Source organism: Ranitomeya imitator, chromosome 4, assembly GCF_032444005.1.
Source record: "Ranitomeya imitator isolate aRanImi1 chromosome 4, aRanImi1.pri, whole genome shotgun sequence".
Classification (NCBI taxonomy): domain Eukaryota; kingdom Metazoa; phylum Chordata; class Amphibia; order Anura; family Dendrobatidae; genus Ranitomeya; species Ranitomeya imitator.
The window spans coordinates 20,655,531-20,681,515 of record NC_091285.1 but is presented as its reverse complement, the minus strand read 5'-3'; the positions used below and the strand labels follow the sequence as shown (position 1 = coordinate 20,681,515).

At 40.5% G+C, this 25,985-nt stretch overlaps 1 protein-coding gene across 2 annotated transcripts in view; it reads right to left on the bottom strand.

The window, feature by feature from the left end:
* Positions 1-7,494: 7,494 nt before the first annotated feature.
* The window catches only part of RESF1 (retroelement silencing factor 1), a 37,335-nt gene continuing 18,844 nt past the window's right edge, over positions 7,495-25,985 (bottom strand). Inside the window, exons 1-4 of one of the 2 annotated variants that reach the window (XM_069763291.1) lie at positions 25,493-25,697; positions 12,932-17,937; positions 12,209-12,283; positions 7,495-11,969 (exon numbers count right to left, since the gene is read on the bottom strand). In XM_069763291.1, the coding sequence (XP_069619392.1) occupies positions 11,821-11,969; positions 12,209-12,283; positions 12,932-17,924 (5,217 nt within the window). In that variant the 5' untranslated portion in view covers positions 17,925-17,937; positions 25,493-25,697 and the 3' untranslated portion in view covers positions 7,495-11,820. Of the gene's footprint in view, positions 11,970-12,208; positions 12,284-12,931; positions 17,938-25,492; positions 25,698-25,985 lie in introns of those variants that run through there. The other variant, XM_069763290.1, reaches the window with a different exon arrangement.

Below are 25,985 nucleotides of genomic sequence, written 5' to 3'. Positions count from 1 at the left end.
TGTCGGAATGATTGGCATTGTCGTGTTGGCTAAAGTGTGGTCAAACAAAACATATTAGCCTACGTGGGTAAATTCCTAAGAAGATTAGGAAAAAACTCACTAAAAAAGCAAAAACATGTTATCTATTAAAATAATAATAAAATAAGGTATTGACACAAAAAAGCCCTCACCACTCAATTGATAGAAAAATAATTACTGTACTTGTCTCTGAAAAGCAAAATGTTTTTTTTTTACCTAGACTTCTGAGTTTAATTAAATATATTTTTTACGACTTATTAAAAAAAAAAAAATCAAGCAACTTTGATATTGCTGCGATAGTACTAACCTAGAGAATAATGGCCCCACCAGCACGTTTTTTTTTCCATTGAATTTATGCTGTGAATACAAAACCTCAGAAATTTTGGTGGACTTGCATGGGGTTATTTTTTTCCCATTATACACAATTTTTTTCCCCCCATTTTCCAGTACAAATATATATGATTATTATTTTAGACTATTAAATCTACCTATATAATCTGTGATAATTTTGTATTAGCTTTATAAGTGTTATTCATAAAAGCAATAACACAGGGCATTGTCTCTGATAGAGAGGTTTCTGTTGTTAAAAGGTGTATTGTTTGCTATGTTTACCGATGCATTAACCTTTGGTAGATGTTAACACAACTAATCTAGGGTTATCATCATTGAATCATTGATCAAGAACAAAAGGAAAAATGTTCCTGTATCCAGGAGTTATTGTTCATATATCCGGGAGTAATACCAGCACCCAAAGAATCATCAATCACCTTAGCGCAGGGGTGAGGAATCTTTTTTCTACCAAGGGCCATTTGGATATTTATACCGTTTTTCGGGGGCCATACAAACTCCACCCACACAGTACATCCTCACTCTGGCAGTGGTTTCAGGACGTAATCTTTCATTGCATGACCTTCAATGTTCAGTAGTAAACACTTCATGTGTGTGCTAACAGAGCAAGAAGAAATTAATGAGCTGGTGGCACTCAAAATACAGCTCCCTGTCCAAGAATGCAGTCCCTGAGAATCTGCCCGGGGGCCTGATAAAAGGTAATCGAGGGCCGTAAATGGCCCTGGGGGCCTGAGGTTCCCCCACCGTATGTTAAACATTCATTTTTGTCTCTGAAAGTATAGTAAGCCGAGTAGAACCAGTGAGAAAGGAATTTTGACAGAATCCATAATTTACGATTTTGTTTTTCCCAATTTAAATATCTTCTCTTGTAGGTAATGTAAGAAGCCATTCCCACTTTCTTTATCTATGTGGTCGTAATAAAGTCTTGTGACAGGGGATCTGAGAACCAGATAGGAATTGTACACGGACAGACACCGGCTGTGTGTTATTTTCATGGCTCCGATGCATTTTATTTTGTTTTAATTTGAACCAATAACGGCAGATTGAGATAGGTTGTATCTCAACCGAAATTAGCTCTCCTTGGGCTTCAACTAGGGAAGGCCATTGGTCCCTGACGCTCGTTGTGGCCTTCAGTGGGAAATGGGCCTTTATCTTCTTGGAGAGGGCTATGACTGACTGTATTCTAGCCCACTTTTTTGTGGCCCTTTGTACGAGAGTGTACAAAAAAAAGTGACTACAGTGCAGTTCTTAGGCTCTTAAGGAAAAAAAAATCACTTACGAAATATGTCCAAGGTTTCAACAACTTAGTATAATAAATACAGACTCTGGGACTTCCCCTCTGAGCCATATTGACCCAACACGTGTGTTGTCTGTGAGCTTTCCAGGGTCTGCGATGGGATTTCTTCTGTTATGATCCAAGCTCAGATATTGCTATGGCTTAGGTACCTAAGACAGGAAGAATAGGCAGAGACACACACGTGTTGTCTATCCCAGGGGTCCCCAACTCCAGTCCTCAAGGCCCACCAACAGGTCATGTTTTCAGGATTTCCTTTGCATTGCACAGGTGATGCAATTATTACCTGGGCAAGACTAAGGAAATCCTGAAAACATGACATGTTGGTGGGCCTTGAGGACTGGAGTTGGGGACCCCTGGTCTATCCGACTAGTCTCCCTTTATTCATGGATACTGTGATCTTTTATAATGCAGGATCAAAGCGAATTGGGGCATTACACAATAAATTGGCAGAAACATGAGTTATGCAATTGCTTGTCAAACACATCTTGGGACACAAGATAAATCACATGAGAAATGTGAGGGAACGTTCCATATGTCAGCGTGACCTGGTTCAGAAGTTGAAGTTCTCATGAAGAATTGGGCTGAATCCATATCATTTTGGGTTGTAGAACTTAGAAACAACTTGTCCTTGACCAATTACTAGGACTTGTAAAACCTCAGGCCATAAGAATGTCTGTACATGGACAGATGATAACCAACTGGAACATAGGTCATTCTTGCATAAGACTATTTTCTTCGTATTTTATTTAGTTTAAGGAACAGAAATTAACCATTTCTTTAACATTTCCCCTCTTTTTATCATCTTTCCCTTAGCTGGTTCCTTCCTGCCACTAAGGCCTTCAAGACAACCTTAAGGTGCCGTCACACTCAGCGACGCTGCAGCGATATAGACAACGATCCGACCTAAACTAGATCGCTGGAGCGTCGCTGTTTAGGTCGCTGTAGAGACGTCAAACACAGCAACTCCAGAACGATGCAGGAGCGATCCAGTGACGTAACGGCGACTCACTTATCGTTCACGCTCCATGTAAAAACGTTGCTGGCGTCGTTGCTTTTGATGTCAAACATGACGATACACGCCGATCTAGCGACCAAATAAAGTTCTGGACTTCTAGCTCCGACCAGCGATATAACAGCGGGATCCAGATCGCTGCTGCGTGTCAAACACAACGAGATCGCTATCCAGGACGCTGCAACGTCACGGATTGTTGTTGTTCTTGTTGCAAAGTTGCTGAGTGTGACGGTACCTTTACTTCACGAAATACACGGCTTATCCTATGTATGTCATGGGATACCAGTCCTGCTGCGTATCCATTCAGATTACACTTGGGGCTCCCTTCTAACCCTGTTTCTATCGAGTAGTCAATATGAGGGGATGAAATATATATAATTATTTACAATATGATATAGACAATTTTATTAATATATTATTGCGTGTTAAAAAATAGAATATAGTTTGTTAAAATCTAATATATAAAGCTGAATGTGTGTGTGTGTGTGTGTATGTATGTATGTCCGGGATTGGCATCTGCACCGTTGCAGCTACAGCCACAAAATTTTGCACACGTCTGGACCCCGAGAGCGTCATAGGCTATGTTATGAGGCGAAATTTTAACCCCACGCGTTCCAATTCACCAAACAATTTTGCCCCTATTTACATAATGGGGAAAAAAGTGAAAGGAAAAGTGTTGGAGGCAAATTGTCCGCTGCCAGATGTGAACAAGGGGGACTTAAAGAGTGAGAGCGATGGCGCCAAAGAGTATATACCGTACAGTTGCTAAGGTGGGGCCCCGACATGGGATACTCACCACACACGGGGATATGAACACACACACAAAATGCGCCACACACTACCACGTGCTTGAACACATATTACCCTCAGCACACATTTCACCACACATACACCAACCTCGCCACATAAAAGTCGAAACACAAAAGTCGCCGCTCAAAACTCGCCACGCGCAGAACTCGCCACATGCAAAAACTAGGCTCTTGCAAAACTCGCCACAAGTGCAAAACTCACCTCATGGAAAACTCGCCACACGCAAATCTTGCACACGCGGAAAAATTGCCACATGCACAAAAGTTGCAACACATGCAAAAGTTGCCTCACACAAAACTTGCACATACTCAAAAGGCACCACACATAAAACTTGCCACGCGCAAAACTCGCCATGCGCAAAACTTGCTACACTAACCTGTCACATGCAACTCGACACACAAAAAGTTGCTACACGCATGTTGCCACACAAAACTCATCTCACAAAAGTCGCTACATGCATGTCGCCACACGCAACTCAACACACACAACTTAACAAACGAAACTCGCCCTAAAACACACACAAGTCTGGTATTATCCTTCAAAAATAAAAATCTGATTAATAAGCAGACAAACTACAACAAATGTACCATATAGGAAATACGGCAGCTGTCAGTCACATGACCTGTCTATTATGTGTATGTGTGAGCTAATATATACTGCCAGGGGGAGGGCTTCCTGTTGGCTGGGGATTTATCAGGCTGCCAATTTAGCTTACAAATACTGAGGTAAAAATACTGAGCAAATAACGTGTGAACGAGGTCTAATACAGGAGGAGATGACACACAGGTATATACTATATACAGGGGAGATGACACACAGATATATACTATATACAGGAGAGATGACACACAGGTATATACTATGTAGAGGAGATGACATACAGGTACATACTATATACAGGAGGAGATGACACAGGTATATACTATATACAGGGGAGATGACACACAGATATATACTATATACAGGGGAGATGACACGCAGATATATACTATATACAGGAGAGATGACACAGGTATATACTATGTAGAGGAGATGACATACAGGTACATACTATATACAGGAGGAGATGACACACAGGTATATACTATATACAGGGGAGATGACACACAGATATATACTATATACAGGAGAGATGACACAGGTATATACTATATAGAGATGACATACAGGTACATATATATACACAGGAGGAGATGACATACAGGTATATAATATATACAGGAGGAGATGACACACAGGTATATACTATATACAGGAGCAGATGACCTACAGGTATATACTATATACAGGAGGAGATGATATACAGGTATATGCTATATATAGATGACATGCAGGTATATACTATATACAGGAGGAGATGACACACAGATATATACTATATACAGGGGAGATGACACACAGGTATATACTATATATAGGAGATGACATTCAGGTATATACTATATATAGGGGAGATGACACAGCAGGTATATACTATATACAGGGGAGATGACATACAGGTATATACTATATACAGGAGATGACATACAGATGTATACTATATATAAGGGAGATGACAAACATGTATATACTGAGGTGATGAGGTGAAAATGAGGTGTGAGGTGAAAATGAGAGGTGTGAGGTGAAAATGAAAAGGTGTGAGTGCAAAATGAGAGGAGTGAGGAAAAATAGTGGAGTGATCAGAAAATGACAGATGTGAGGTTGAAATGACAAGTGTTAGGGGGGAATGAGAGGAGTGAGGGAGAAAATGAGAGATGTGAGGGGGAAAATGAAAGGCGTGATGGGAAAATAAGGGAAGTGATGTGCTATAACTAACCACAGATATTTACTATGCCCAGGCAACGCCGGGCTCTTCAGTTAGTAATTCATATAGTCCATATTATCCAAAAAGAGTCTCTGTGGGTTCCTGTGTCCATCAGATCATCGGCCTCCCACAATACAATCAACCAAATCCACTGAAATGTGCTTGTTGCAGAATATGCATTCACGTTGGAGTGTGGTTAGTCATCACTTGGGTTTGCTTCATCTGTTAAAGACGAGATTTTCTCTCAAATCGAACCAACCTCAGGTATCGCTGTTCATAGGTACCTAGAATTGGGAGAAATAAATCAGAGAGACAGACTACAGGTTGTCTTTCCAAAATACTCTAAACCTTAATTGTCCCCCGGGTCCCTCTTTTATGGCCCAAAATCACGAGGAGTATAGGCTACATAATAATTGGCAAAGACATGGATTATACAACGGCATGTGACTTGTGTCCTGGGATACAAGATAGATTTCAGAAGGATGCGGGGGTGTTCTGCACATTTTCGTGGTTGACAATGATTTGGCAAGAACAGTCGGGGTTATTCTGGTGAAGAGGATAAAAACAGATACGTATATCCTTGAAAGGACAAAAATACCCAATGTCTTGACAGCTTTCCGGGAATGACTGACCACTTGCTAAATGGAATGTTTGGTGTAACTAGACACGGGGGGGATTAATTAAGATGATAACACAAGACTCCTTTATTTTTAAAATGTATTTTCTGTATTTAAGGTTAACCATTTCTTTAACAATTCCCCTCTTTTATAATCTAATCTACCTTGCCCTATCTGATCCCTTCCTTCCGTTAGGTCTGCAGGATGACCCTACTTCATGAAATGCAAGGCTTATCCTATGCATTTCATGGGATGCCAATCCTGCTGTGCATCCATTCAGACCATACCCGGTACTCTCTCTGACAGCCCTATCTATTATAGGAGATACTAAATATGGGGATATATATATATATATATATATATATATATATATATTTTAGTGAATAAACCGTTTATATAAAGTTCATTGAAAAAAATTCATTTGGTAAGGAAATCTTGATAAGATCTTGTGAGCATCCTTCTTTTGGCTAGACTTCTTCTAGTTCTTCATCTACATGTACTGCTCCCCTTTCTTCACATTGCCCTGTATTACCTTCCTCGAAAAGATAACTTCTAGACTGATTGGAATCGTGCAGAGATCTTTCTGGGCAAACATGCCTTTTACACTGTAAGGTTCTTTCAGTAGGAAAAGGAATTTTAGCTGCAAAACTGAGTTTTAACTCCCGATCTGGCACTTTTCCTATGTCATTTTATTAATTTCCTTATTTGCCCAGCTACCATTATATTTCTTAAATTTAAATATTATTTGGAAGCCTGCTTTTACGGTCTTGGCTTCGAGTAAGATAAGGCTCAGACTGTCCCATAGGGGAACAGGGCAATCCCCCGGTGGGCCCCCAACCCTATTCACTTGATTCACTCTGTACAAAAAAAAAAGCAGCATCTCATCATTCAGTAACCAAACTACCCAGTTTATTATTATATAGAGATTATAGGTAAATTTGTGAACGAAGGTAGTGAAATATTTGTATGCAGGTGAAAAGTGGGCCCCTCAAAGTCAATATTACTGGTGGACTCTTGGCACCCCAGTCCGACAGAGTAAGATTAATCTGGAACCAAGGTTGTTTTGGCCACCATGTGATGGTTAGGGCAGCAGAAATCTTACTTTGCCAGATCTGGGGACCTCATTTCCCAGGAGCTTCTCTTGAATAGATCTTTTTCAGACAGTGGAGTAACAAAGTAAGGCATAGTTTGAGCTGCTATAGAGGCCTGTGACCAAATCCAACAACTAGACAAGTTCTGGGCTTGAGCAATAATGATACCTCACAAACTTATTTGTTCATTGTTTTGACATATCACTATGCCACTGGTCAAGGACTTCATCATCCTGTTTACATTGAACTGATAAAATGTATATGAGGAGTGTGAACAGATAGAACTTCCCTAAGTCCATTTTCCTTAGTTCTTGTGGAATCTTTTGTGTGGATCCAGGTAGGTTTTCCTTCCAGCTTAACTGATGTTGGTGTTGTCAGCTGGACTTGGTAGGGTCCTTCAAATGGAGGATCCAGGCATTTCCTCAAGTGTTTTCGTATCACCACCCAGTCTCCAGGCTTGAGATCACGTGAGCCTGACAAAGTAGATGGATCTGGAATAGAGGTGAAAACACGATTATGTATTTTTTTGCAATACTTGTAAGATTCCTACATAGGTTGTCATGTATGAATGAGAGGCCTGCATTTGCTGGGGAAAATACAATCCCGTTTTTGGAGGTCCCCCCCAAACAAAATCTCATTTGGACTTAAGACTTGTCTTTTTGTTGGGACTGACCCGAACAGTGTGCAGTGCAATGAGAAGACATTCAGTCCATGGTTTACCTGTCTCAGCCATTACCTTCTGGATTTTTTGTTTCAAAGTATTGTTTCATCTTTCGACCTTACCGCTACTCTGCAGATGATATGGAATGTGGAACAACTGCTCAATTCCTAGAGCCCGTGTGATCTCCTGATACACCTGTGAAGTGACTACCTCTATCAATTACCTGTGGTACACCAAATCTGCACACTATTTCTGACAGTAGTTTCTTGGCTACTGTAAACATATTGGTGCGAAGGCAGGGCCAACCTTCTGGCCAGTTGGAGAATAAATCGATACATACCAACACGTATTCATAGGTGCCTCCTTTGGAAGCTGTATGAAATCGATTTGAAGTTGGTGAAATGCGTACAATGGTCTGGCGGGGGACTTTGGTGGAACCTTCGCCGTTTTACCTACATTATGGCATGCACAGATCGTGCTTCCCTGTATGAATTTAGCAGCAACATAATGAAATCCTGGTGCAACCCAATTTGCCATTACCTGACTTACCATTGTGTCCTTAGACTGATGCATCAGTCCATGGGAGAGAGCACACATTGTTGAGGTTGTCCCACTGAGGTGAAACTCTTCTTGTCTGTGGCCAAATTGCAAGTGGATGGTATACGTGCAAGGAGAAATACACCAGACAGCTTGCTTGTGTCTAAAATGATTGTTTATTCCGGGAAAAAACGGGAGTTTTTATCGCGAAAAAGCAAATGCTAGCCAACGTATTACCTCATGGCTTATTGACATAGGAACTATGGCTCTTGGTCACAGGGACATTTCTCCTTTGTTCTTGATAACCAGCCTGAGGCTATGTCAACATCTACCACAGGTCAAGATATTGGCAAGCGTAGCGTACAATACACCAAAAATTACTGAGTCATAATGTGTTAAAACTATGTCTGCTAAGATCCACATCAGCATTCTACTCTAATATATACAGTACACTGCTCAAAAAAATAAAGGGAACACAAACAGAATATAACTCCAAGTAAATCAAACTTCTGTGAAATCAAACTGTCCACTTAGGAAGCAACACTGATTGACAATAAATTTCACATACTGTTGTGCAAATGGAATGGACAACAGATGGAAATTATTGGCAATTATCAAGACACTCAAAGGAGTGGTTCTGCAGGTGGGGACCACAGGCCACATCTCATTACCAATGCTTTCTGGCTGATGTCTTGGTCACTTTTGAATGTTGCTTGTGCTTTCACACTCGTGGTAGCATGAGACGGACTCTACAACCCACACAAGTGACTCAGGTAGTGCAGCTCATCCAGGATGGCCCATCAATGCGAGCTGTGGCAAGGTTTGCTGTGTCTGTCAGCATAGTGTCCAGAGGCTGGAGGCACTACCAGGAGACAGGCCAGTACACCAGGAGACGTGGAAGGGGCCATAGGAGGGCAACAACCTAGCAGCAGGACCAATACCTTAGGCTTTGTGCAAGGAGGAACAGGAGGAGCACTGTCAGAGCCCTGCAAAATAACCTCCAGAAGGCCACAAATGTTCATGCGTCTGCACAAACGGCTAGAAAGCGACTCCATGAGGATTGTTTGAGGGCCCAACATCCACAGATGTGGGTTGTGCTCACAGCCCAACTCCGTGCAGGAGGACTGGCAATTTCTACAGAACACCAGGATTGGCAAATTCGCCACTGGCGCCCTGTGCTCTTCACAGATGAAAGCAGGTTCACACTGAGCACACGTGACAGTCTGGCGACGCCCTGGAGAGCGATCTGTTGCCTGCAACATCCTTCAGCATGACAAGATTGGCAGTGGGTCAGTAATGGTGTGGGCTGACATTTCTTTGGAGGGTCGCACAGCCCTCCATGTGCTCGCCAGAGGTAGCCTGACTGCTATTAGGTACCGAGATGAGATCCTCAGACCCCTTGTGAGACCATATGCTGGTGCAGTTGGCCCTGGGTCCCCCCTAATGCTGGACAATGCCAGACCACATGTGGCTGGAGTGTATCAGCAGTTCCTGCAAGGTGAAGGCATTGAAGATATGGACTGGCCCGCCCGTTCCCCAGACCTGAATCCAATTGAACACATCTGAGACATCATGTCTCTCACCATCCACCATCACGCTGCACCACAGACTGTCCAGGAGTTGGCAGATGCTTTAGTCCAGGTCTGGGAGGAGATCCCTCAGGAGACCATCCGCCGCCTCATCAGGAGCATGCGGCGTTGTAGGGAGATCATACAGACACATGGAGGCAACACACACACACACACACAACTGAACATCATTTCCTTGTCTTGAGACATTTCCACTGAAGTTGCATCAGCCTGTAATTTGATTTTCCACTTTGATTTTGAGTATCATTCCAAATCCAGACCTCCGTGAGATATTCATTTTGATTTACATTGATCATTTTTATGTTTTATTGTTCTCAACACATTCCACTAAGTAATGAATAAAGATTTGGAACTGAAATATTTCATTCAGTGATATCTAGGATGTGGGATTTTAGTGTTCCCTTTATTTGAGCAATAAATATATATTATATATACACATACTAGAAATGTCCATGTTGGAAGGGCATGTTCATGATTCAGATGTAGCATCTGTGCATTTATATTTTGTATATTTTCATACCTAAATATGATTCCATATCCTTAAATCATGGAGAATAGTGCTCTAGGCAGGCAGTACTTACTGTCCACTCTTGACAGTCCATCTTCTTCTTTAGCACCCAAGTGCGTCTGCCATTTTTCTTTTGCCGCAGCAGAGTTCTGATCTTGCAGGCTCTGGAGTAGTTGTGGATCCGTCCCCCCCTGCAGTGTATATTCCTAGTGTGCTCTTTAGCTTGAGCTTGCACTTTGACTATAGCAATTTTCTTTGGCAGTTCCAGTGCTCTGAGAAGTTGAGCCACTAAGTCTGTATTTCTAATGGGTTTACCAGAAGGACCAATAAACTTTCTGCTCTTCAAAATGGGACCGTAATCATGGCAAATGCCAAAAGCATAGACTGTCCGTAAAGACATTCGCAAATACTCTGCCATTATACAGCTAGCGCTTTCAATTCAGCTTCCTGAGCAGACATCCTAGAAGGTAAAGCTTCACTTTTTATCAGTGTGGGGTACTAGAATTTAAGGGATCATCTAGCACCAAGTCTGCAACTTTTTCTTTCAACATTGCACGGGCAGCAACCGCTGATGAATGTTGGCGCTTCTTTGGCCATTATATTAATAGTATCCCAATAGGCGGTGTTTTCCCTCCGTGCGCGAGTTAGCACACCTTTAGCATGTCCCCCCAATTCATGACAGTACAAATGGAAAGGGAGGTCATAATTTGGAATTTCTAGTGCTGTGGCTGAGAGAATGGCTTCTTTCAGGTCCTTGAACCCCTTTTTTGCTTCTGGGGTCAGTTGGTATGGCTGACATTTGTTGCACGTGGACAACGCATCAAGGAGAGGCTGAATAATTTGTGATGCAGAGGGAATCCACTCTACAGCAGAAGATCGGCCCTAGGAATGTTCTTAGTGTACTGATGGAAGTGGGCTCAATCGCTTGGCTTATGACCTTTTTCCTTTCTGGTGTTATGTGTTTCAGCTGAGGTGAAATGCAATGACCAAAGAAAACAACATTCAATGCAAACTTTTGAAAAAATGACATTTACTCAAACTATAAAAAAATAAACTACAAAATCTGTCCTTAGGACATGCAACAACAAACAGTGCAAAGTCTTAAGAAAAGTTTAAAGAAAAAAAAAAAATCTATACAGGAAAAAAAAAAAAATCTTCCAAAAAAAAAAAAATATATAATAGTAGAAATCCTTGTCCTGTTGTACAAGAAAAAAACAACTTTACAATCTTTACAGAAGTAGCAGCAACAAAATCGGCACCACTGGTCAAAGCCCAAAAGTAAAAAACTTATGGAAATCTTAACTAGGGCTCCAGTCTGTGAGAAAGAAGAAAAAAAAAAAAGTGCAGATAGGGCACATTCAGAAATTCAGTACTTCAACATTAAAGAAACATTTTTCTTTCAACATTGACAAAATATTAATACTGAACAGACAGCAACAATATTTTTGCAGTTTACAACTTTTTTTTCCCTTGACAAAGTCCCAACGATATGGTGGAATCATTTTCCGGACACAAGTAATCCAAGACTTCATAAGCTGCCATCAAGGCTTTTACTTCTCTGCTCATGATACAGCTGTTTAAAAACATTGAATGTTGTCTGAGAGTCTTGCACTGGTCGGGAAGTCTGTTTTTGGGTCGAATTGATGGAAGAGGTTGACGAAGGTGGACTTTGATGACCTACAGGTGGATGGAAGGAAATTAGGTATCAAAAGGAGAAGAGATCAGCAAATCCCAACTGTTTAGATATTGGCGAAATATCCTAGAGATCGGCCACCATCATTTGTTTTGAGACAAACATTTAATATGAGGTTCAACTAGGCAAGTTAGGATTTTGACCGGCAGACTAGACAAGCACCAAAATAGTTTCTGAAAATGCCACTTATAATCCTGGTTGATTTGGTCCATTTGCATCTCACCTTGATCTTCAGAGATGATTTTCCTCTTCTTAAAAGGAATACCAATGCACCATGCTTCTTTTTTGCTCTTAATCCCTATGGTTAAAATAAAGAAAAATATACAATTTGAGTGGCTTGAGCCATCTTAAAATATCCACAGAACACTTAGGGTATTGTACAGTCCTTCCTTCTGGTTTAAGAATGGATTATTTATAGTAAAAGAATAATCAGAAATCGGAACGGTTGATAAAAGCTATTTGTAGAGAATTGTTAAAAAAAACTAATTTTTTTTTTTATGTCCTTGGTTGATCCAAGCACATAAAAGTTAAAGGGGGAAAAATGTGGGGAGGAGTTTGAGTAGGAGTCCGAAGACTCATAGATAACCCTGGAACAAGGGAGTAATCTTTGAGGAGTAATAATGCATAGGACAATACTACTTGATCAGAAGAGGCCTGACTCTGCATCCCCACCAATTGGCTGAATGAAGGGGTTGTGGCCCTCCTCTCTATGTACTGTAGATCATCAAAAATTATAGAATGAAGCAGTAGTACCAGGCACAATCAAAAAAGCACAGTGATGTGCCTGGTAAGTAATGAAAGACAAGCAGCACTCACTAGTACATTGTGATTCCTTCATTCAGCTGGGTCGGAGAGGATGAATGAAGTTTATCGCCAGCAATGAGATATTGACGGCCAAGTTCAGCTTTTAGAACTTCCTAAATTATATTTCAACATCAATATTTACCTTCTACTATGCTTCTTTCTGTAGTCGCTTTTGGCTCGCCTTTCTTCTCTTGCATGGTCGGACTTCGGTTAACAAATTCTGGGCATAATTTGAACTCCAGCATTTTGGGAGTGTCCTCGTTCTTGGTCTCAGGCTTGGATGGCTGTTTGTGCATGTAACTATCAAGAGACTGTCTCCTTTCGAAGAATCCAGGTTTCTCAGGAGAGCATCTTATCTGAAGTTTGGTTAAACTTATACCTTCATACGAATTCAGTCTTGTACCATCACAAGGAGTCAAATAGATTTTTTCTTTGCCAGAACTAGTTTTCTTGGCCCGTCTCTTTTTCATTAATGATCCTTTTCCATGACTGCCTGATCGATCTCTGTGTATTTTGTGCAAAGACTCATATGCTCTACTGGTTTTTGGCTGGTCTTTTTGAGTTTTATGAATGCCTTCATACTCCAGCTTTCTGGTTTTTATATTTATTTTGGCTGGAGATAAAAGTCTAAGTAATATAGGTGGTGAATTATTTTCACTTCTTTCCATCGAAGGTTTCTCAATGACCTTGTTCCTTATATTATCCAACACATCTCTGTGATCCACCTTAGACCCCGACCTTTTGTTGTTGCATAGCTCCCTTTTCCTTTCCAAGTACTCTTGTACAGTTGGAACCTTCTTTACCCTTTCAAAATGACTCTCTCGAGTTTTAATCCTTTCTTTGCGTTTGCCAACAGCAAGACCTTGGCTATGGGAATGCAATTTGTCCGAACTATAGAAGGACTTTATCTTACTTGTACTCCTTTCAGATTGCTGAGGTGTATTGGCAGATGATTTTGATTTCGCATTCTTGGTTTTACTTCCAAATATCTTGTCAATGATGAAAGCTTTGGGTGATTCACCAGCTTCTGTGTTAATCTTTTGTACACTTCTGACATTACTTTCTTCAACACGTGAAGTCTTTTCTATAGATTTCCTCTTCATTTTCAACAAATGCTTGTTTTTCAGAAAGTCGGTTTTGATAATAAGTTTCTCCAATTTCCGTGGACCATCAACTTTTGACTTCGAACCTGAGAAAAGATCTTTAACTTTCTTACCATTGTGGTCTTCCAAATTACTTCTTGGCTGGAGAATCTTTTGATTGTCAGAGGAGAGTTCTTTCAGAGACAGATTTTCTTTGAGATGCTTTTCAGATTTATTTTTTTCTTGTGGACTACTTTTACCTTCTGAAGAAACCTTTACTGGTTCAATCTTTGGAGATTTGTTGACAGGTGGTAAGAATTCATCATGTTTTATTACATCAGACATAATTTCACAACGGTCTGTTGAAGGTTCAAAACCAGCTGTCGTAGGCTCAATGACAATCGTTGAATGATCAGTATTCAGCGCTTCAGCATTCTTGTACATGTCCAAACCTTCAATCTCTTCCATATATATTGGCTTGCATTTACATTTGGGAGCATGTTTATTTCTTTGACGTGCCCACTTCAACACACAACAGTACATTTCTGAGCTTTGTGTATTCTCATAATCAGGAACCTCTTTTGTAGAACTTTCTGCAACATCTACAACAGGCATTTCAAACTTATTCTCAAAATGGTCAACTGGAGATTCTTCACCATGAACTATGGGTTTAGCAGAGTCCTCCTCTGGAAAAATCTCTGTGATTTGATCCTTACTCATTAAAGTAATATGTATATTGCGATCTGGACTGTCACAAATCTCAAAACAATCATCCTCAAATTGTACAGGAGTCACCTCATTTATAGGTAGTTCAGGTGTGGGTTCTCTTTTAACTTTAACCTCTGTCTTCTGAGCCTCCATTTCTTTGGTTGATGTGTCCATGGTATATTCACTTTTTGACTCCTGGTTGGTCAACATGTCCACAATATCCTCAGTTTTTAATTCCTCATTGGTCCACCCAACCATGCTATATTCAGTTTTTGACTCTTCATTGGTTGACATGTCCAAGCTATACTTTATTGGAGACTCCTCGATAGAGCCATCCATCTCAATGTCACATGAAAAAGGAACTGAGGATTTTGGAATTTCAGTTTTTGTGGTTTTCTGTAAAGACACTTTTGTGCTTTCAGGTTTATTTTCAGACATGTAGTTTTTAATTCCAAAGGGAAATTCTGTTAAAAGCTCAGACAACTGGTCGGACACCGTGTCGGATTCTAAACCAAACATGTCAGAAGCAGTCAAATCCTGTCCAGGCTGCATTTCAAAGCCGTAAACATTTGTTCCCTGCTGGTCATCTTGGACATCGACACTAGGCTCAGTTTGTCCTTGAAGATCTGGTTCACTGGCTTTCATTTCTGTGGTAAGAGAGAGCGTATTTGCCTGGGAGACATTACATATATTGGTGTCCTCCAGAAAACCCTCCATAGAATGATGGTCCTTTGATTCAATTTTTACCATTGGCGAATCAGACTGAGTTTGCAAAGAATCTTCAAACATCATTGCTATGGAAGAATTGTAGAAAGAGTTACCTTCCACCAAACTACATATGCCAGAGATTTGTAAACCATCGTCAACTGACTCAACATTTTTAGTAGCGTTCTGGTCAACATTACAACTAGAGGACACCTCCACACTAAAAGGTGATAATGAAACCATATTGCTTCTAGGCTGGATGTTGTCAAGGTTACTCTTGGCAGATTCCAAAGCTAGAATTATATTACTAATACAGTCAATTTCTTTTAATTCATTTACATTGTTGGCCATATCTTCGTCTTTTGGAATAACTTTTGGACACTGGTTCATATTTGCCAAATTCTTTATCTGTACCAGTGGATTGACTATAGCAATCTGCGGCTCAATTCCCTTCGACGCATTGGAGCTAGAATGCTCAGATTTCTGTGTTGGGGTGACTCCAGCGGCCATTTCCTCTAAAAGATGAAGGGCATTCTGGCTACTGTTGACCACATGTTGTGTTGGTTCTGTTTCTGAAGGTACAGATTTCCAGAGAGGCAAAGAAGCTTTGATAGCATCTCTTGAACTGGATGTCAAGAGACTCTTGGCATAAAGGTTACTACTGTTCGTTGTCTGGACAGTAATGTAACTTTCAGAAGATGTTGCAGTTTGGGCAATGTTTGGAACAGAAGATTTATGTCCATTTTGTGATATAGTCCCGTTGTTTACATTACCGCCGGGAAGGTATTGGTTATTTGTCTGTATAGATACAGTGGACTGTTTCGGAGGGTCCTGACTTTGTAGAGTCTCTGAACCTACAGCCTGTCCAGAAGAATTTGTACTAAGATTCACTTGACCATTTTCAAAACCAGTTGAATTTCTCTGACTGAGCACATCAGCATTATTAGTTGGGTTTATGTAACTGGAGAAGGAATTGTTTGGATGTGTAATATTCTGGACAGGAACATTTAAAGAATTATCATATAATGTGGGGTTCTGCACATGTGTAGCTGAGGAGTGGTTTTGAGCAGCTGAATTTTGAGAATCCTCTTGTGAACCCATTGAGTTATTTGTAGGAACAGTCTTATCGGGGAGGCTAGAAATAAGTGGTGGTTTCATGGTAGAAGAGCCAGAATTATCTTGCGAGGAGCGTTGCATTTTCTGTCTTAGAAGATTATTCTCCCGATTGAGTAGTAAATATTTGTGTTTGATATTTTGATAGATTTTTAACAAAGCAAGAATATCTTGCATATTACCGTTTCTTTTGTCCTGTGGTACATTTCCACTATAGACTGGGGGTGTCACAGCAACGGAATGCTGATCCTGAGTCGCTGTGTAGGACTGCTGAACATTTTGGTTTAGATTAGGAAATGCTTGGTTTACATAAACATTTGATGCATTCGTATTGGATTGAGAATATGGAGTAGACATTTGCCCAGTGGCCGAAGGCAAGACGTTAGTAGAACTGTTTGAAAAACCACTAGAAAAGTTTGGCATAGTTTGTCCTTGAGAATTTTGGACATAGTCATTCAGGTTTCCCTGTGACTGTGGGGTGTTTGTAAGAGATACAGTCTGGAAATGTGACCCCATCTGATTTTGTCCATTTTGAGAATTTGGGGTTAAAACGGGCACATGTTTGTCACTAGTAGCTTTGTAGGGCGCAACAGACGTATGAGAATTTTCATTTTGGACGGAATATGAAGTTGGATAGCTTGCATTCGGCATTAGTGGTTGATAATTTTTCTGAGTGTTTTGGCTGTGTTTTGTGGCAATATAATCACATACTATCTGTTGAGAGGTCCGTTTGTGTGAATATCTGCGACTTTGAGTGCCTTGCAGTGGCTGTTGAACTTCTCTGGAATTGAATCCATTGGCACCATAGTACGGCAACGGCTGAGCCTGCTGATGGACCCCGGCCAACAGCTGAGCCTGCTGATGGACCCCGGCCAACGGCTGAGCCTGCTGATGGACACCGGCCAACAGCTGAGCCTGCTGATGGACACCGGCCAACGGCTGAGCCTGCTGATGGACACCGGCCAACGGCTGAGCCTGCTGATGGACCCCGGCAAATGGCTGAGCCTGCTGATGGACCCCGGCCAACGGCTGAGCCTGCTGATGGACCCCGGCCAACGGCTGAGCCTGCTGATTGACCCCGGCCAACGGCTGAGCCTGCTGAAAAGTTTGCAGAAAAGCTACAGGATAGGCTTGCACTTGAACATTTTGTAACACCAGGTTCTGAGCATTACGACCACTTTGTAGATTTGCAGCATTGCTCGTCATATGCAGTAAATTATACGAATTATTATACTGTCCCGGTGATGAAACCTGCGTAGTCTGTTGCACTTGTGTCGTTGACTTTTGTCTTCCTGACAAAGCAGATTGCTCAATTTGCAAAATCTCTTTTGCAGATTTTGCACCAAGTAGACCTTTTAGCAAACTCTGATTTTGGGCAGGAGGGCAGAAATTTGATGGTATATATGCAGTTTGGCTCTGCATGGTGGAGGCTGTGGATGAGGTAGACTGTTGAAAATACTGCTGGTTGTTAGGATGGGCAACAGCCCCGCTTGAATTTCTGTTCCAGTCCATTCTGTTTATGCTCATCGCCTTTTATAACCTATTAAAAAAAAAAAATTTCAATATTCGCTCAAACATGCTGTCAATAATTAGAAACAAGATATATAACCGACTCATACACATCATGCGCTGCGGGTCACCAGAATAACCTTCAATATGGAAGATTTTCCTTGTACTCTTTTAGGTGAACCTAATGAATTTAGTCGATTGCCTGGACAGGCTCCCCCCCCCTCCCAGAAAACTCCCTAAACTTTTGGCATGGATGAATAAACGTAGCCAGAGTCCTGTAGACTCCAACGTGCACTCTCAGCTTAGACAAAAAAAAAAAAAGTACCATTTTGCCTCCTGGCAAATTTCAACATACCCAACCATGTAAACATCCTGATCATACCCCAACATGGATTCTAGTTTGGACAAGTGAGCAGACCCCCTTTTTATAATGCAGACGATAGATTCCGATATAATGGATTAGACTACATTATACAGGGTGGTCCAAAAGTAGCTGGACAGTATGTGTAATAGGATTATGAAGGGGGAGATTTATCAAACATGTTTTTTGGGGTTCAAAGTTCTCACCACGCAAGTTTCCTGGGTGGTCTCGTTTCCAAAAAGGGGTCACTTGTGGCGGGGGGGTTTTCTACTGTTTAGGCACATCAGGGGCTTTGCAAACGCAATATGACGCCCACAGACCATTCCATCAAAGTCTGCATTTCAAAAACGTCACTACTTCACTTCGAAGCTCCGACGTGTGCCCAAACAGTGGTTTACCCCCACATATGGAGTATTGGAGTACTCAGGACAAACTGGAAAACAACTTTTGCGGTCCACTTCCTCCTTTTACCCTTGGGAAAATAAAAAAAAAATTGCTGCTAAAAGATCATTTTTGGGACTAAAAAGTTAAATGTTCATTTTTTCTTCCATGTTGCTTCTGTGAAACACCTGAAGGGTTAATAAACTTCTTGAATAAGGTTTTGATCAGCTTAAGGGGTGCAGCTTTTAGAATGGTGCCACTTTTGGGCATTTTCAGCCATATAGACCCCTCAAATTGACTTCAAAGGTGGTCCCTAAAAAAAATGGTTTCGTAAATTTTGTTGCAAAAATGAGAAATCGCTGGTCAACTTTTAACCCTTAACTTCCTAATAAAATTTTAAAAAAAATGGTTTCCAAAATTGTGCTAATGTAAAGTAGACATGTGGGAAATGTTATTTATTAACTATTTTGTGTCACATAGCTCTGTTTTAACAGAATAAAAATTCAAAATAAATAATCAAAATAAATGTTATTTTCTGTCCACCTACTTTTGGACCACCCTGTATATATCAAAACACATTGAGAGGCTGATAGAAGATTGATGCCCCCTTTTCACAACTGATCTCTAGAACTGGGGTCCCAAACCTGTGGCCGGCGCTCATAGCAGATCATTTTAGCTACAAGTGTGGCGCAGGGGATCGGATATAATTACAGCTTCTATTCTTTAGTGAACATGATAAAAAACTAAATAAAAAAAAAATAAATATAAAATTGTGGAATTGCAATTTTTTTTTTGCAATTTCACAGGACTTTGAATTGTTTTTCCCATTTTCCAGTACACAATATGGTAAAACCAATGGTGTTGGTCAAAAGCACAACTCGTCACTCAAAAAAGCAAGCCCTCACATGGCCATATTGATGGAAAAACAACAAGAGTTCTGGTTTTGGGAAGGAGAAAAGGGAAAAAAAAAAAAAAAATCACTCGGATGCCAAATGTTGTCTGTTTTTCACCGACTTAGAAGTTTGAGTAACCTCTTAGCTTTCTTTTACTAAAATTAACTTGTGCATATTTTTGATCAAGGACCACATCAAAGTTGACTTGAACTTTGATGTGGTCCTAAAATCAGCTGATACCAGTTCAGAAAAAGACAAAGTTACAAACTCCTTATCAGAACCTGCTCAACTGTGGGATTCTCTTGGTCAACTCACTCTTTAACCAACAATGTGCAGGGCAAGAGGGTGCATGATGAAATAACAAATTTACAGCCAAAAATACATACACAAGAAAAAAAAAAAAAAAAAGTATTCCCTTTACAATTCCATAGCTCCAGAATCACACATACGAGGAGCAGTTGGGAAACTCCCAAGCCTTTACTTACAGTATCAGGTTGCATGAACGCTGTCTAAACATTATCAGGGGAGATGGAATATAATTTGTTTTTCATTCATTTCCAACCTTTGCTTCGCCTCCTGAGCCCGGCCTTCAGTCAGTCAAAACATCAGCACCTATCATTAAGGCTAAAGTCAGGCTCTCACGGAAAAAAAAAAAAAGTATTGGATTACTAAATTTAAAAAAGTTAACATTAAATCCATGGAGACAGAAGTCACCCTTCTAGGGTTTACGAAATGGGGCCATTAAAATCCTTTAAAGTCGATCCTCGAGAATCCAGTCTTTCGAGCTGGTGTAAAGAGATGTACTCTCTACGGTAAACATTCTTTAGGGCTCACACCATCGTATTAAACTTACGTGTGCTACCCATGATCAGACAGCACATGGACTCATGTTATTTATTGGGACTGTTGAGATGTCAGGGATCGGTTGCAGCTTGCACTAGTTTCTTCCGTATTTTGGATGAGACTCCTAATCAAAACTAAGTTTGCACAAAAAATTAAATTAAAAAATTAAATTTGCACCCCATACAGGTCATCCATATTGCACCTCATGTTTCTGGATACATTGCAATTATTAATATAGGAAACTATTGGGTCATGTAGATTTTATAAATACAGATGGCAAACGAATGAAATTCAATCATTCTTTCTGGATGACAAATGTCATAATTTTTCATCATGTCGTCCAGGCCCCGAAGAGCGTATCTGATGAACGGTGACTACAACAAAGTTCACGATTTACAGCCAAGTTGCCCCAGAATGTGGCAAGAGCATTACTGGTTCCATGTTCTTTGGTTTGAAGGATAACAAAAAAAGTACACTCTACAACATTTTAGAGGTTACTGAAAAAGACAAAGCGGTTGTGTACATGTACTTCAAAAATAGTCAATGGAAGAACTTCTCAGAGTTAGACAAAAAGTTTTAAGATACAGTTTCAATTGAGAAACCAGATGCAGATGTTCTTGATAGGGTATTCAGAGACCCTCACGGCTTATCTCTATATATGAGGATTCTAATATGACTTGTATTTCAACTCTTGCTGAGTCACTGATCTAGCATAGGCTTCATGACAAACCATTGCCAAGTGCTGTATTGCTCAAACGGGAGGCTAATATGGGTGTTGGGAACAATCAGATAAAAATGAATAACGATCGTTGTCCATATTAATTATATACATTTCACAAGAAAAAAGATTTGAGATAATCAATAGTATACACGCAATAAGAATATGTACGCCCATCCTAACAGGGTATATAAACGGCAGAACCTGTTCAATAAATTTCATGGCTTTTGTGCAGATACAGAGACAAGTTGTACGAATCCATCTTGTTTGATCCTCATATTTGACAACCATCCAATATACTCTATGGTCTATTTGAGACCAACTTAACATTCTCGAAAGGTCATTCGGCAGGCTTCAAAAGGGGAAATAGCTATTTATAAAGTAGCATGTGTTCCATATAGGCAAGCCGAGAACATCAGTACCAAAATTAGTTATCCGTACATGAGTGACTTCTGTAACAGTCAAAAATAAATACTGTAAAATGTGTATGTACTTTGACAACCAAAACGGGTAACAAACTTACTGGATGTTTAGGTTTCACTACACTCTAGTGGCTGAAGAATGGAAAAGCAGATGGAGCAAGCCATCACAACAAGCTAGATCATGTTGCAGGAGCTAAGAATAAGCTGCATTTACACAAGATGATCCGACCCAACCGAGCGTCGTTTAACGATCCATCAAGTCAATCCGAGCATCGTTTAAGGGTCATTTCGTGAACAAATACAAATAGTATGGTGGCGACATTGTTCAATCCCATAATGGTTTGAAATATTTCTGGCAGCACGTTCCCAGTTTACACGGTAGAAGTTCTGTCAATAACTATGCTTTTAAGGGCAGCGTAAACGATTTCCATCATTCAATTATTGGTTGATCACTGCCATGTTTATGGTGGCCACTGCCCGGGAATGAACATTGTTTCTTTGTTTTTGACAACACTTAAAACAAAGAAAAATTATATCAACTAGTTTAACTTTTTCCTGTGTTTTGTGGTTCTGAAAAAAAGCGAAACGTCCCAAAAAATATTTTACAAAAAAAAAAAAAAGTATTTGGTGAGTTAAAACAAAAACTTGACAATGCATTAGGAACGATCATTTTTAAATTTTTTGAGGAGTTTTTCTGTATCTGAATAGTTTTGAAGCCTTCTGATTGGACAGGTCCTATTTTGTGCTAGGACCTGTCCAACCAGAATCAGAGTTAGAAAAAAAAATGACATGCAATTCCCCCCTTCTGATATGAATATCAAGTGGATTTCTGAAAAAAAAAAAAAAAAAAAGTTTTCCAAATGCTTTGGAAGCAGTTTTCGAAAAGTTTTTAAAAGCAACTCTGCTCAAAGACGGTATCACAAAGTTAAAGCCTATCCAAGAGCTCATATTCTCCGGCTACTGGTAAATCATTAAACATGAACCACATTGATCAAAACTAAATCTGTATTTTTCATCAATTTTCACGGTCGGCATCACATCATGTTTACAGTGATAATTTTTAGGAACACATTTGCTTGTTTGTTGGTGGGGGGGGAGAACCTAGCAATCATTGACCAGGTAAAAAGCCTTTTGCATTTTGTACTGAACCTCTTATCTTCTAAACCTTTGAAGTCAAAAGGTGTTCCCTAGATAGTAGGAAAAAAAAACCCATCACAATGGCTTTATCTTTTGTGCACACAAGTCAAAAGAAAATAGTATTTAAAAGCTCAAAATAGCTTTTCCATTGTGAATATCTGTCTCCATGATTTCTACAGTTCACACTTGAAGGGACAAAAGATTAATTGAGTTCTATATTGGTAAACAAATAGTCTTAAAAAATAAAAAAGGTGACAAACAAAAGGGTCCAATGTTCACTGCATTAATTACTAAATTGGTGGAAGTTGTTTGAATATATTGCCCACAATAGACCATCTCAACTATCATTTTACCCCAGGCCCTTAAGAACTTTTATTAGCTTGGCACCATCCTTCTCCAAAAACACTAAAGAAAATCAATCTAAAACTTTCGACATCTGATCTGTGGTAGTCCTGGTGCGAAACTGCCACCAATTATTAAAGGAGACAAAAAAGGTACCCAATTAAGTACTCCAGTGTAGAGAGTCAAAATACATTTTTATAGATGCATACATTGCTACTGCTGTATTGACTCTACTCAGAGGAGCTTATCTGCAGTTCCTTTTCAAGTGTCCTACCTTGCAGGTGATCCTAGGCCTTTGTGCGTTTGTGTTGTGTGAGAGGTCGTTACACCAGAAGATTGGTGCGAGACCTGGATGGCATTCATTTCCATCCCTTTTGCAACTGTGTGGAATATATCAGAGTCTAGCCTCCGATACTCTGGCCTTGTGGTCTGCAGTTGTTTGCATGTAAGCTCTTGGAGGCCTTGCACAAAGGCTTGTACCCAGATCTGGTGATGGGCTCTCAAGTCTGTGAACATTTGGTTTAAGCTGTGGAAAAATGTATTCACAGTCTCACCTTTTTCCTGCAAAGTATGCGGCAAGGAGGTAGCCTGGTCTGCTAGGCAGTCTTTGGCCCCAGGCATGGAGCTCGTCAAGGAAGCTCTGCCATGACTCCAATGATTTGAACCTGTCCAGTGGCCAATTCTCAGGCTTTAAGGCCGATTCCATCACAGGCTAGAAAGAATATCCTGCTTTAATTTCAGCTAGTCCAATAAGGTCTACCCATGAGGCAGCGTGTGTTTTTATTGTATCTGACTCATTTTCGGGTAGAATGGCATAGGATGCCCATCCGGATCTGGTAAACTGTTCAGAGTAGCAGCTTCCTGGGGCTTCCAGCGTACGTAGCGGGTGAAAGGTCTAGGATTTTGTCAGTAAGTATCATTTGTAAGATATCTGCGTCTAGGAGGAGGGGTTGGTCGTCAAGTGTCACTTGTAAGAGCTTGGTAGTTGTCACCCATAATATTCCTTTCTGCTTGGGGTGGCCTCATTGGAAAAGGGCATAAATCCCCTTGTGTGGTGTGCACTTGTCCTGTTGTGCTACTACTGGGGTCTGCTTCCTCGTTCTGTAGGTAGGGTGAGGTTGTAGCACGAGGGGATTCTAAGTCTTCCTTCTTAGCGGTTCCTTTATCCTCTTCATCCTCACACTGTGTGTAAATGCCAGATACTACCGGAGCTAATTAGCCACTGGGTGGGGCATGCCCTTACCTAAAAGGGCATCTGGTGTGGCCTGACTTAAGATGGCCGCTGGGACATAGGAAGTGCCATCTACATTGATGACCGGATACAAGGCAGTAGGATTGTGCAAGCGCCCCACAAACAGCAAACTTGTCCCTCCAATCTGGGTTCTGGTTTTGCCAGACTGCACATGTCCACCCCTCTGGGGAATATGGGGGTGGTCTGTATGGTGTGGGTGGAGCTGCCAAAGTCGGAGCCATTTTTTCGTGAGGCGGTTGGTACATATATTCACCATTAACTTAACTTCCCTTGCCGCTCTATACCATGTCTCCACCAATGCCTCATCATAATTATTTACCATCATTCATGTGGACTGATTTAAGAACATCTGAGATCATTCACTGATAGTTTAAGATCGGAACCAGGGTGATTGTTCAGTGTTATTGTGTCACATCTCTCACTTTTAACAGCCCTGTGCAGTATAGTATCACTAGATATGTTATGGAAATTTGGTTTGGATAAATTTATCCCTGTGTGTGCTGCGGCCGTTCCCAATAAGACTGAGTATTTTGAGCGCTCATCAAGAATGGACTGTACACCATTGTGACAGAAAAGCATTCCATCAAAACTGATCCTTTATTGTACATACATAGTTTTATAATTGCATATAGAAAGGAGGAGTTAGGGGTGGTTAGTTAATTACCATATTCTCTAGCTCCTCTGTTATTGGTTATCTAAATATGTATGGAATATTGTGATTAATGCACATATGAATGCTGATTAAGCAACTAAAATGTAGCTCTCGGCATTTAGGACAAAGTTGAGACATCTGATCAGCACTTAATACATCTGGCACTGTTGATCCGCCATTTCAGCAAGATTCAGCGATATTCTAGACATTACTTCAGGACATCTGGCCTAAGTTCCTGTTTTTGCTTGGAAAACCCCATACAGTTTGTCTGGCTTATATCAGTTTATGTCAGCCATTTTAAGCCATTGATTATAATGTATATATTAGTGGATATATGAGTATATATACTTATAGAGGAGTATACATGCAAGTGAGATCTATATGATATATATATTTCTATCACAGACACATCCTCTCGCTTGTCCCGACAATACACACAGACAATTAAGGAAATTAGTCTGACCGGTTTGTAGGTTCAGGACTTTCAAACTGTGGTCAATTATTGCCCAGAGACGACAGCCAGCTATCTCTAACCCAGCCCGGGAGTGCACTAGAGGGATTTTAAGCAAGATGACATTTTCTCACCTGCTGGAGCTAGTGTCTCCTGGCCCAAAAGTGACATCCGTCCTTGGAGAGATGTGGTGCGGCTATGGTCGCCTGGATGCTTTGCCCTGGCCCCTCGTTGATGCGCCAAATTGTTAGAGAGTCACACTAAGGTATGTGGCCAAATTGTATATAGGAATTATACGGCAGGAGAAGTCACAAGTCTCGGACAGTGAGTAGTCTCAAATGAGTTCTGCTCTATTGGTTGGTGTGCACATTTTATAGGAGGAAAAAAATTAAAAAAAAAAAAAAATCAGGGCGTTTTCCTTATCTCAATTATTGCCATATGTTGCTGACGTCTTTCGCCCACATGTCGTTATCTATATAACTCTAATGGTTAATCAATTAAGTCAAGCTGACATCTGTCTTGCACATAATCTTCAAACTCAATCAATATGGTCAGCCATCTTTATTATCCTGCCTTTCCCTCACAGCAATAAAGTTTATTAGTGGGAGAATCATTAGGGTTTTTCCA